The sequence below is a fragment of the Gadus morhua genome, chromosome 7, assembly GCF_902167405.1.
Source record: "Gadus morhua chromosome 7, gadMor3.0, whole genome shotgun sequence".
Lineage (NCBI taxonomy): Eukaryota > Metazoa > Chordata > Actinopteri > Gadiformes > Gadidae > Gadus > Gadus morhua.
The window spans coordinates 13,278,825-13,292,149 of NC_044054.1; the positions used below are offsets into that span (position 1 = coordinate 13,278,825).

The following is a 13,325-nucleotide window of genomic DNA, read 5'->3' on the forward strand; positions in this document are numbered from 1 at the left end:
AATTTAGAAAGCAAACTAATGTCACAACAATTTAAAAGCACTTGGTTATGTTAGTGAACTAATACTTTTAACCAAGCACAATACATAACAATCTTTAATTTGCTTTTTAGTATAAAATTGATAAAGGCATCAGCATCAGTCATTGCAATGTTATCGTTTAACCACAAAAGTTAAAATAGGCCATTTGAGATAGAGTATAAAGTTAAATTACCCCACAATGGACACAAGGCAACGTATTAACACTTTTAAATGTTTTCAAACTTTTCCGCACTCAGATACAGAGATAGAGAAATAAAAATCACACACACACACACACACACACACACACACACACACACACACACACACACACACACACACACACACACACACACACACACACACACACACACACACACACACACACACAAAGTAGTTTCAACACTGCATCAGTAAGAATGCAAACAAGAAATCACAGCAAGTTAGGGTCCACCTGTTCACATGTTTGCATATCGACGGACAATTGTTTGACACAAGCGTTTTACTCAGACTTTTATGAGTCAGCAATACTTTTTTACTACTACTATCACGTAGGCTTAAGGTTAATGTTTCCAAAAAAAGTTAATGAGCATTGTTTCCAGAACTTACTAAACATTGGCCCATTGTTTGCTTTCCTTGGGGGTACGTGGAATTGTATTCTGGTTTAATAATAAAAATCTGGTTGAAGCCAATCGGGAGAAGAACAGTTTGTCTGTCAAACACATTGTCCCGAGCACACCGCTGAAGGACTTAACCCCGCGGGACGTCTGACGTTTCCGGCGAGCTCGCGCACTTTAGCACAGAATTCAACTCCACAGGTTTGGAGACTCAGAGGAAAGCAAGTCCTTGAGGTCTGAACCATTTTGAAGCGGATTAGTCATACTCAACAACAACTTTTTGTTAAATGTTTCACTTATTTGTTTTAATTGTTACATATAGCTAAATTATTACCTCCTGTGAATTAGTATTTCAATGTGATGAAGTTCTAGGATTGTTATGAACTACGACCCATCATCCAGGTAAGAACGACTATATATTCAATTGCATCATTATATGCTTAAAAAATATAAGTTAAAAGTTTTATTTTTAATGATAGTAACCTAATATCCAACTATTTTTTCAGGTGTTCAAGCATCTTCGCTTTCATTAATAAAACAAAGAAAGAACAATTAAAAACAAAAATAAAAAAGAAATAAAAAAGCAGCAAAAGAGGCCTTTGACCAAAGGCACAATCTCAGTCTACAGGTCTTCCGACCCCTCTGATCTGTTCGTGGTTCTATCAAAGCCTTTCGATTTCACCGATGGGTTTCGCCGACCTCTTGGAGCAGGTGGGCAGCACGGGGCGCTTCCAGGTTGTGCACACCCTCCTGCTGTGCCTCCCCGTGCTCATGATGGCGAGTCACAACCTGCTACAAAACTTCGTGGCCGGGGTGCCCCCCCACTTCTGCAGTGCGCACACGAACTTCTCCGCTTCCACGCGAATGAGCGCGGCAGAGAAGCTGCACATAACAGTGCCAATTGATGCAAACGGATCTCCGGAGAAATGCCGGCGTTACGAGTCGCCACAGTGGCATCTGCTGGCCAACAACGGAAGCACAGATCCCGAGGTTTGGGAACAGGCGGCCCTTCGGGGCTGCGACGACGGGTGGACTTACGATGAGAGGGAGAGAAGCTCCAGCATTATTTCAGAGGTATCTGTCCAACTTACTATCCGTCCGTCCGTCCACCTACGACCTACCCCTCTCACTCCATATCTATCTAACTGTCTCTAATATGCAATAATATGCTTTTGCACAATCAAAATACATAACTTGAAAACACGCGTGTATCATTGTGGGTTTCTTTGTGTATTTCTATGTTTCCAGTGGCATCTGGTGTGCAGCCTGCGCTCCCTTAAGTCAATGGGACAGACTGTGTACATGGGGGGCGTGCTCGTGGGAGCGGGGGTCTTCGGAGCACTGGCCGATCAGTAAGTTAATCATTTGGTCCATTATCCTTCTGGAACAGGCACAGCGATCGTCAAAAACTCCACAAACTCAGTGGGGTATCACTGCTACAACATTGTTATGTCTGCAGTTCCAGCACACACATTTGATCAGACGACATGCATGACAACAAAACACCAGAAAGTCAAAAAAATACATTTGTTTGCTCCCCATTCATAAGTTTTAGAGTTTTATCACACTATGATTTGTGATAGATGATCACAAATAAACCAACAATCTCTCTCTGTCCCTGCTCCTCCCTGCTCCTCCTGCTGTGATGCTCCTCCCTGCTCCTCCCTGCTCCTCCTGCTCCCCCTGCTCCTCCCTGCTCCTCCTGCTCCTCCTGCTCCTCCCTGCTCCTCCTGCTGTGATGCTCCTCCCTGCTCCTCCCTGCTCCTCCTGCTCCTCCTGCTCCCCCTGCTCCTCCCTGCTCCTCCCTGCTGTCCCTGCTCCTCCCTGCTCCTCCTGCTCCTCCCTGCTCCTCCTGCTGTGATGCTCCTCCCTGCTCCTCCTGCTCCTCCCTGCTCCTCCCTTCTCCTCCCTGCTCCTCCTGCTCCTCCCTGCTCCTCCTGCTGTGATGCTCCTCCCTGCTCCTCCTGCTCCCCCTGCTCCTCCCTGCTCCTCCCTGCTGTCCCTGCTCCTCCCTGCTCCTCCTGCTCCTCCTGCTCCTCCCTGCTCCTCCCTGCTCCTCCCTGCTCCTCCTGCTCCTCCCTGCTCCTCCCTGCTCCTCCCTGCTCCTCCTGCTCCTCCTGCTCCTCCCTTCTCCTCCTTGCTCCTCCCTGCTGTCCCTGCTCCTCCCTTCTCCTCCCTGCTCCTCCTTGCTCCTCCCTGCTGTCCCTGCTCCTCCCTGCTCCTTCTTGCTCCTCCCTGCTCCTCCCTGCTGTCCCTGCTCCTCCCTGCTGTCCCTGCTCGTCCCTTCTCCTCCATGCTCCTCCTGCTCCTCCCTGCTTCCCCTGCTCCTCCTTGCTCCTCCCTGCTCCTCCCTGCTCCTCCCTTCTCCTCCCTGCTCCTCCCTGCTCCTCCCTGCTGTCCCTGCTCCTCCCTGCTGTCCTTGCTCCTCCCTGCTGTCCCTGCTCGTCCCTTCTCCTCCCTGCTCCTCCCTGCTGTGATGCTCCTGGAGCTTTGGGCGGCGGGTCCTACTGACCATGTGCTACCTGCTGATGGCCGTGAGCGGGACGTGTGCCGCCTTCTCCCCCTCCTTCTCCCTCTTCTGCCTCTTCCGCTTCATGTGTGGCATGGCTCTGTCGGGAGTCGGGCTCAACAGCTTCTCACTCAGTAAGTGAATTTCACCCAGAGAAGACACAGCACTACAAAAAGACTTCAGACATGGAGGATCACACCAGAAAGACACCTGCAGAAACACACTAGCGAAAGACATGACACTATTAATATGAATAAATACACAAGAGAAGCACAAGAACACTCAAAAACTCACATTACCAAAAAATGTGTGCAAGGCACCAATGCACTTTGTACAGCATGAGGAATTGAGAGTAAGGAATACAGGACATCAGTGCTAATTAAACTTTTAGCATTGTAACGAGTGGCCTTCACCGTCTTGTAATTAATAAATTATATGAATAATTTTTTTTTGTGAATCATCAAATTCCAAAGTGTTATCAGCCTCATTTAGTAGAAAGACTGAGGTTGCCCTCTAGAGGATTCAGTGGGCAAGTTCATGCCGAGAGGGGTGACCACATTTTAATGAATGTTATATAAACTAGAAAATTCATTTTGTGCAGAAAATCCGGTGAGTGCTGTAGTGCAAAGTGAGGTTGGAAATATGTTTTAGTAAAGCCCCATAGTTTAAGACGTAAAGAAATTTGGAATGGCTTAAATCAAGATTTGAACAGAGCTCAACATTTCAAATGGAGTAATAAATGTAAACATGGACAGAATAAAAAAAAAAAAAATGGTTGGAAACAAATTAAGTGAAGAGTTAGTGATAAAGTTTGAATTCATTAGATAAAGATAAAATCGAATAGCTGAACGGTTCTGATGAAGTTTGAAGTGTGCGTGTGCGTATGGAGGTAAACCGGATATGTAGCAAGCACCTTCTCTTTAGCCATAGAAACGGGAGGCCCAACACAAAAATGCCCGATATATAACAATCATCATATTTCCAATCGATTAATAATTTAAGCGCCAGTGTAAGAATAAAAAACGTAACCGTTTAAGCTTGACCTTGTGTTTAGGGTGTCTAGGGTTGAATATTGACGTTGTTTAGGCTCCGCAACTTCCAAAATGGTTAGCTTTTGTGACAGCGTCATCAAGAGTGTCCGCACGCTCCAGCCTCAACGTAAAGGTATGGCCACACTGAACGCGTTACGCGCGTTAGAGGCGTTGAAAATCAGCATATTTGCATAGGGAACCATTGGTTTAGGCGCGTAGATGCGTTACACGCGCTAAAGCAGTGCGTTAGGCGCGTTATGGGGGGTTTACACCTACCCGATAGTGGGCCCCGATGGTGCCCGATGGCTTAATCAGCAGCTATCGTTATAACATCGGCAAATAGCGTGGTTGCATCGGGAAACACCGTTACTCTTCCCGGGAACATCATAGACAACGGGAAGAAACGGGAAGAAATGCTCAATGATCGGGCAACATCGGGCAACATCGGCAAAGAACGAACATGTTTGTTAATTTTGGGTCTATCGGGGTAGAATCGGGTACCAGCGTGACCCAATTGACCCGATCATACATTTTTAGCCCGATGTCACCCGAATCACCCCGACTTCCACATCGGTGGTCCATCGGCCATTAGCGGGATGGTGTAAACGGGGCATTATGCTACGGCCACACTGCACGCGTTACTCAGGTTAAAAAACGCACATAACGCGCCTAACTTGACGCTTGATCATTGTGTGTCACAAAAAATTTTCAACGCGCCTGTGGCTGCACTGGATTTAGGAGTCCGAGGTAGGAAACCCAAACGCCGCCGTGTTTGGGTGCATGATAGAGTTTAGATCGTGTTAGATTAAATAATCTTGGATATACTGTAAATAACAATAATAGGGTTAAATAACTTCACATGAGTGTGTCTGGTCTGTTTCCAGCATTCATAGTGTTGATCAGCAGAGATATAGTCCGCCAAGACGTTGAGGTTGCTTAGCAACCAGAGACGCTGTCCATGCCAGTGAATGGAGCGTTCACTCTTCGTCATAACTATCAAACCAAACATCCTTCACATTATGAAAGTAAAATGCACATTTCTCGCTAAAAATGTTTACATATACGCATTGAATGGCGTAACTATGTTACTATTTCCACCCAGAATAAAGGGTTAGGGTTAGGGTTAGGCCAGAATAAAGAAAGATGTCGGCCGTATAAGTTAAGTTAAGTCCTTTATTCATCCCTTTTTAGGGGGAAATTCTTTCTCTGCTTTTGACCCATCCGGGTAGCCGGTGAACGCATACACACACAGAGGTCCACTCACATGGGGGCACACACATGGGGGCACACCGGCACTACCAGAGCAGTGGGCTGCCGTGGTGCAGGGCCCCGACTCCTTCACCATTATGCCACGGATGCCCCATTTATGCTTCTGTGCTAGCGTCACTACTCTCTGCCAGTGACGTCGGGTCAAGCTCCACGCTGATTGGCTATCGCGGCTTAGCATCACGCGTTGGAGCGTTGAAAGTTGAATTTTTTGAACTCAGGGCGTTGGTGCGTTTGGGGCGTTACTGCGTTTATGTGCGTAATTACGTGCCTCTGCCGCGTCTAATGCCCCTAACGCGACGCTTCAACGCGTGTAACGCATCTACGCGCCTATACCAATGGTTCCCTATGCAAAAATGCTGATTTTCGACGTCCCAAACGCGAGTAACGCGGTTGGTGTGGCCGTACATTAACGCGCCGCTTTAACGCGTGTAACGCGTCTACGCGCCTACACCAATGGTTCCCATGGCAAAAATGCAGATTTTCAACACCAACTCGCGTGCAGTGTGGCCGTACCTTTACACCCCGTGCCCACTACCTCCGTCCGTTGCGTGATCCCCATTGACTTTAATGGGGACGGACGCGCAATGCATTGAAGGAGCACTGAAGGAGGTAGGTAGTGGGCACGGGGCGACGCGTTTTGGGGGAGTAGTCTTTGCAGAGGCATCCGTCAGCCAATCAAATCGCTTTGCCGGGTTCTTCCCGCTACTTCCTGCTTGTTGCGATGCAAGATGACCCGCTTTCCCGCTTTCCAGTATCGTCAGAGCCCGAGTCGCGTCACAGTGCTTAAATTTGCAGACGCGATCTGATTGGATGACGGATCCGTCGCTGCCGAAAAAGTTGAACGTTTTTCAACTTCTTGACTGAGCCGAAGGCTTCAACGGAACGGACGGATCCACAATGCATTGCGCGTCCGTCCCCATTAAAGTCAATGGGGATCACGCAACGGACGCATGTAGTGGGCACGGGGCGTAACGCACCAAAATAACGCCCCCAACGCACCAACGCGCCCAACGCACCAACGCGCAGAGTTCAATTTTTTTTACTTTTGACGCGCCAACGCGTGACGCTTAGCCGCAATAGCCAATCAGCGTTGAGCTTGACCCAATGTCGATGTCACTGGCAGAGAGACGGAGGACGCACAGAAGCAGAAAGAACATGGACAACCAAGTCATCGTTTCAGTGTGTGCTGAAACGATGAGGAGGCGGTGAAACTCACCCAGCTGTGAGCGTCTACGGAGGATGTCATGCACTAGAGTTTAGATTCTCTGCCCAAGCCGAGTTCAGTGTGGCCGCACCATAACTCAATGAGACCAACTGAAAAAACACAAAGCGGGTATTATGAAATTAAACTGTTAAACTGTGATTCTGAAAAGATAATATATTATATTGAAATTCTAATGATACGTGCGTTGATTTGTAAAGCGTTTGACCGAAAGTTAACGGCTAAAAATGTGTTAGTTAGTTGTAAGTAGTTGAAGTGTGTCAGGGACTTCAATGGTAAGAAAGTATAAAAAAGTAAGAATTGGTATGGACTCTGGTGAATAATTGTGAAAGGAGTAGGGTCCCAAAGTTACGAGAGAATGAGAAAGAAAGAATAAAGCCGAAGAAGAACAATAGTTGAGTGCTGCATGCAGCACTCACCTGATTAAAAAGAGGGAAGAGGGAAGCCGCCCTCTAGGATACTCTCTGCAAGTTCTCAAGGCCTATATCTGCCGCTTCATTCCATTCCATCTAGTAGTGGACAATATTAGGCTACACTCAAAAAAATATTTAAGCCCAAAAGTTAAAATGTATGCATTTCAATTACATGACAATTTTCCATCTATTTTGATCACATAACTCCAATGTAAAAAATGACATTTCAATCCATGTTTATTAATCATGTTCATTCAACATGAATAAATTAGATAAACTCAACATTAATCAATTAAATTGGACTTACTCAGGTATTATGCATAAACCCAATGTATTTGGTTAGATTACATGAACATGTTTAATAAACATGGATTGAAATGTCATTTTTTACATTGGAGTTATGTGATCAAAATAGATGGAAAATTGTCATGTAATTGAAATGCATACATTTTAACTTTTGGGCTTAAATAGTCTTCACTGTACCTCAGTTTTCGTATTCTGCTGAAATTCAGCTACAACAATCACTGTTTACAAAAACACAAGTTAAATATCATTTTGCGAAGAAATAAGAACGTAGGACATACATTAGAGCAATTATCCATATTTATTACGACAACAAGGAGCCTGGAAAGGAATTTGGAAAAGAAATAAAAAACAAATACATTTATTGACAGTTGTACAAATTAGTACAATCTCCTGTGTGTGTGTGTGGAGATTGAGATTGATCCAGAGGCAACTGTTAGTGTGATCTGAAGAGCACTAAATTACAAGAATAACGCCCACACTCCCACATTCACACAAACCTGCAGACAAAAAAGAAAGGGTGGAAGGGACAGATTAGCTGATCAATATTTTAGGAGAGAAAACCCAACAAAAAATGCCACTAATACTTACTATTAAGAGGTTGCCCTGGTTTTCACAAAGTAAATCCAAAGAGAGAATACCTGAATATGAAAATTGAGGAAAGGTAGGCTATAAGTGACAATTCACACGAATTGTCCCCCCCCCAACAGCCGCCATTACCAACTCTCGTCCAAAACTGTGGTAATATGGCATCTTTGGACGTTTAAATACATTTGGAGATGGCAAAGTATAGCATATATTCGAACTGTGTTTTATCAAAACAACCACGTTTTCATAGATTACCAGTACACTCCCGACAACAGGCTCTCACTCCCTACTCAACGGCTGGACGTGTACGGTCGGCAACCACTCCCTCGATTGCACCTTAACGGCCAGGAGCCAGTCAATCGCGGGGACATGCGAACCAAATGTCGTAGTGCTAGCCACCTGACGTAAACCATGCCTAAATGCTAAGGGCACAAGCCGTTGCACAACATAAGCCAAGGAATTTGCGATACCATTGTGAAAGCAATAGCATATTTATGGTGTTTCATGACTATTTTCCTAGCTAGGTTACCCAGCTAGTTAGCTAAATAGTTAGCTAGTGCTAGTTACAGAGCTAGATAACTCGCCTAAATGAATAAAGAAACGCTTACATTCAGTAACAGAACATCTATTCTAATGTTACTCATTAAACATGTGGACATCTAATAAATAATCGGTTTCTAGTTAACTTAAACGGATAAAAAGCTTACCAAACTCGGTCCATTCATCAGCACGAGGCCTGCTGGTTCAGGAATGAAAGAGTGGCTTCAGGTGGATCCAATGAATTCCAGTGAAACGATTAAATAGACTTAATGTGAATAAATCAGATTTAATTTCCTATTGAACTGGTTTATGTTGTACTTAATGAATATGGATGAATATAATATATGATGTATTTACTTTAAACAGGTTTAATTTAAATGTTAAGCTTAAAGTTTATTATGGCAAAAAATCATTTTTTTTGATATCAACACACTGGATACCTTACATTTACATTTAGGGGATCTGCTGACGGCGGAGTCAACCAAGTAGAGGGACAGCCAGCTCGTCAGGAGTCAGGGTGAGGCGTCTTGCTCAGGGTCGCCTTGACACTCAGCTAGGAGGAGCCAGGGATCGAACTAGGAACCTTCCTGTTACACCAGTCAACCCGCTCCACCTCCTGAGCTACTGCCGCCCCTCACTACCTTCTGTCTCTCTAGTCGTGGAATGGATTCCGACTCGCGTGCGGACGGTGGTTGGCACGGGGACAGGCTACTTCTACACCATGGGCCAGCTGATCCTGGCGTTGGTGGCCTACTTCATCAGGGACTGGCGCTGGCTGACCTTTGCTGTGTCCTTGCCGTTCTATGTGGCCTTCCTGTACTCCTGGTGAGAGCTCATGGGTGATGGGCGTCCACAGAGGGCAAATGAATAACAAGAACGCAAGCTTATTATAGCCACACAGCAGACACGTCATGCACTCACTCCTTTCATTAAGGAGCAGATGGGGGTCGGGTCCCTTGCTCAAGGTAGGCTGCAGACATTGGGAGACAAACCCAGTGCCTTTCAGCTGGGAGGCGATCCTACTAAACCAGCGGTTCTCAATTATTTTCGGTCAGTCCCCCCCTAGGAGCCAGAATTTTTTTCGCTCCCCCCCTGAATTCAAATATTATTGAAAACCTGCTAATATTTATTTATTTATCTGTACAAAACCACTGAAGTCCCTCTGTCATTACTTTCTAAGATCAAAATGAAGGTAAAACTTCTGACCCTTGGTATTATGTTTATTGTTTAAAGTCAAATAAAATAACTAACTTCAACTAAACTAAACTAACAAAAAAAAAAGACACTAGGTCCCCCCTGCCGCTCGCCCCCCCCCCCTGACACCTCACCGCGCCCCACCATTTGAGAAGCACTGTAGTAAACTATCTGGGTTTTAAACTGCATGAACACCATACGTCAGCAACTTCAACAACAAACCAATCATAATCTTGTTTGCCTCCTACAGGTGGCTCCTTGAATCTTCACGATGGCTGGCGCTGAAACATAAGCCGGAGCAGGCCGTCAAAAACCTAAGAGCAGTGGCGCGCTACAATGGTCGCCGAGCCGATGGAAAGAAGATTGACGTGGAGGTAAAAGAGAGGCGGAGCTTGTGATAGTCAGATCCAGCGGCTATAGGCTCAGGCCATGTCCACATTGAGCCAGGAAAATGTATTTAGTGTCAAAGTTTATAGGGATCATTGTCATGGGGTCCTAGGTTCAGGGGGTCATTTATGAAGTCATAGGCTCATGGGTTCTAACAGTAATGAAATATGGGGCTAAATGCCCTTGATGTAAATGTAAAATCACGGGGTAATGGGGTTGTGGGGTCACATGGGGGGATTAGCTAAGCTCAGGAGGAAGTGCGTGTTGCCTTGTTAAGGCTGCTAGTTCGATCCAGGGCTCCTTCTGGGTGTGTCGAGGTGTCCCTGGGCAAGAGACCTAACCCCTCCCAACAAGCTGGCTGTCGCCTTACATGGTTGACTCAACGGTCGGTATCTAAACGTGTGTATGTGTGTATGATTTGATTTGAAGTCGCTTTGGATAAAAGCGCCTGCTAAATACCCTTAATTTAATTGTAAACATGAGTTCATGGCGTCATTGGGTGATAGTATTATGAAGTCATGGGGTTATGGGGAGTCATGGGTTAATAGGGTCATGAAGTCACATGGTCAATAAGAATTAAGAGGTAATGGTGTAACATGAGGGCAAGGGGGTTGCATTGGGGGGTAGTCATGATTGGTCTGTGTGGGTCATCAGGTGGTGCAGTCGTCCATGAAGAAGGAGATGTCCGGGTGCAAGAGCTCCTACACCAGCCTGGACCTGTTCCGCACCCCCACCATGAGGAAGATGACCGTGTGCCTAAGCGCCGTCTGGTAGGCCTGCCTTAGTCCTTTTGTCTACCCCCCGGCAGAACCAATCGGATACAAGCTGCGGTATTTCTCCACCAATGGTGTGAGAGTGTACCTGTAAATCACGGTCAACAAATCCAAAGGGATTCAAATTGTATTTAATGGTTCTTTGACACGACTTTCTATGTAAATAGAAAATATAGTATCAGTCAAAGTCAAGTACCATCAAGTTGTATCGCTGCATCACAGAGATTTTTCGTCTCAAAGGGCTTCACAGGCTATTTGTAAAAGACATCCCTAACTCCCCCAAAGTACACTCAGAGCAAGGGAAAAATACCCCAAAACCCAGAGCGCATAGACATTGACACGTTTACGTTTATAGCGTTTCTAGGCCACTCGTTTGGCAGTAAAGACACCCTAATAATTAGACTGCATACTATATTACCACCATGATAGAGTGCAGGGATGGCTATAAATGTTGTCATGAATGTCGATAATATGTATGTCCTTGAAGAGTTAAAGAATGTGATGGTGTTATGGAACAGAACGTGGGGACCCAAGTGCTTAGGTAAGTTGAGTTAGGTAAATTGAGTTGGCTTAAGTTAAGTAAGGTAAGTTGAGTTAGGTAAATTGAGTTGGCTTAAGTAAAGTAAGGTAAGCTGAGTTCGGTAAAATTAAATTAGGCAAGTTGAGTCAGATAAAGTTAAATTAGGTAAGTTGAGGAAGGTAAAGTTAAGTACGTGAAGTTGAGTTGGGTAAGTTAGGCAAGTTGAGCTAGGTTAGTTAAGTTAGTCCAAGGTGGTCCATGCACCACCTTGGACAAATCTTCATGTCTTCACCAAAACCACATCTTGATCTGTATCTTTCACAAAACCTCTGCTTGCGGGACAGGTTCTCCACTAGCTTTGGCTACTACGGCCTCTCCATGGACCTCCAGAAGTTTGGCGTGGACATCTACCTGATTCAGGTGATATTCGGTGCTGTGGACTTCCCCGCCAAGGTGATCATCAACATCACCATGAGCTACTGCGGTCGCCGGCTCTCACAGTGTGGGGGCATTGTCCTGGCTGGCATCACCATTCTGTCCAACCTGTTTGTGCCTTACGGTATGTAACCATAGCAACCTATAGACCCAACCTATTGGTGCCATATGGTAAGTTACCATAGCAACTTATGCCTCTCTTACACCGACAGTACCAGCTCAACTCACCAGGACTAAGCGTGGCACGACTTGGTTTGGTCCCAGGCACGTCGTGTTTCCAACTAGAATAAAGTACCTCTTCAACGTGGGCGGGTCGTCATAGCACGCATGGGCGAAACTGCAGTGACGTATTATCTATGCGACAAATAAACAGACAGGGCTACACCCAGGAGCGTCTCCATCTCTGTCACGGTCCCAGGTGTGTTCTTGCGCGCTGATCCTGCCGTGTTCAATAATAAATCACTATTGTTACGCAATAACTATTGTTAGTGTTACAACTGAACACTGATGCTAGTATTTAAAGGTGTCGGGTGTCCAGTGCCTTCACTCTCTGGCCAATCAGTGGCCAGCAGCCTGTTTACGTCACACAAAAGTATGAGATCAGCTCGCTTGGAACCTCGACGGGGGTGAGCCTAAAAAAGTACCAGATACCAGGTACCTCATTTTGGTGATCGAAATGCATAAAAAGGCGGGCTAAGTCAAGGCGAGTTGAGCTAGCACTGTCGGTGGAAAAGGGCCATTAGAGACCCAACCTGTTGGTGCCTTACGGTACCGTAAATATTAACCTATATACCAAACCTGTTGATGCCATTGGTCTATTAACGTAGAGACTTATAGACCCAACTTCTTGATGCCTTACTAGCAACCTATAGACCAAACATGTTGGTACCATATGGTAACTTACCGTAATAACCTAAACACCCAACCTGTTGGTGCCTTACTGTACCTTAAAGTGTAATTTCGGCTATAATTGAACCCAGGGTCTTTGTTTTGGCATGTATACCGATCAAATAAGTCCTCCAGATACTTTTTTTTTTCACAATGTTTGGCTTCCATGTTATTGTTTAGGGGCACCGTGAACGCTTCCAAAACGGCATTTTTTAACCACAAATATTACTCAAAATAGCACCAAACCGCTGCAGTAGAATGATTAGGATCCCTTCCCTACACATAAAACAAAGCATTAGCAACTTAGTTAGAGTTTATTTAAAAAGTCTGTTTTCCAAGTCTGTGACTTACCGGTAGGTCCATGTTTCCAGGAAGTCCACACAAGTTGATTACCGGCTGCTACCATAAATAATATATATGGACGCAATTTTTTTTAAAACAGTCAAGTATCAAGTATAGTCAAGTATATACTGCGTTTGCAGTGCCCCTGACCAATAACATGGAAGCCCAACATTGCGCCGGACAAACTCTATGCTCGATTTTCAATGAAAAAAGGTATCTGGAGGGCTTATTTGATGGGTATACAGGCAAAGACAAAGACCCTGGTTTCAATTTTTG

General features: G+C 45.4%; 1 protein-coding gene across 2 annotated transcripts in view; it reads left to right on the forward strand.

Annotated features, from left to right (window-relative positions):
* Positions 1 to 539: 539 nt before the first annotated feature.
* Positions 540 to 13,325, forward strand: part of LOC115546746 (solute carrier family 22 member 6) — a 30,455-nt gene continuing 17,669 nt past the window's right edge. For both annotated transcript variants that reach the window (XM_030360476.1, XM_030360475.1), the window contains exons 1-8: positions 540 to 1,037; positions 1,142 to 1,709; positions 1,884 to 1,987; positions 3,124 to 3,278; positions 9,167 to 9,335; positions 9,955 to 10,078; positions 10,746 to 10,861; positions 11,729 to 11,943. In XM_030360476.1, coding sequence (XP_030216336.1) covers positions 1,320 to 1,709; positions 1,884 to 1,987; positions 3,124 to 3,278; positions 9,167 to 9,335; positions 9,955 to 10,078; positions 10,746 to 10,861; positions 11,729 to 11,943 — 1,273 coding nt within the window. In that variant the 5' untranslated portion in view covers positions 540 to 1,037; positions 1,142 to 1,319. The remainder of the gene's footprint in view (positions 1,038 to 1,141; positions 1,710 to 1,883; positions 1,988 to 3,123; positions 3,279 to 9,166; positions 9,336 to 9,954; positions 10,079 to 10,745; positions 10,862 to 11,728; positions 11,944 to 13,325) is intronic.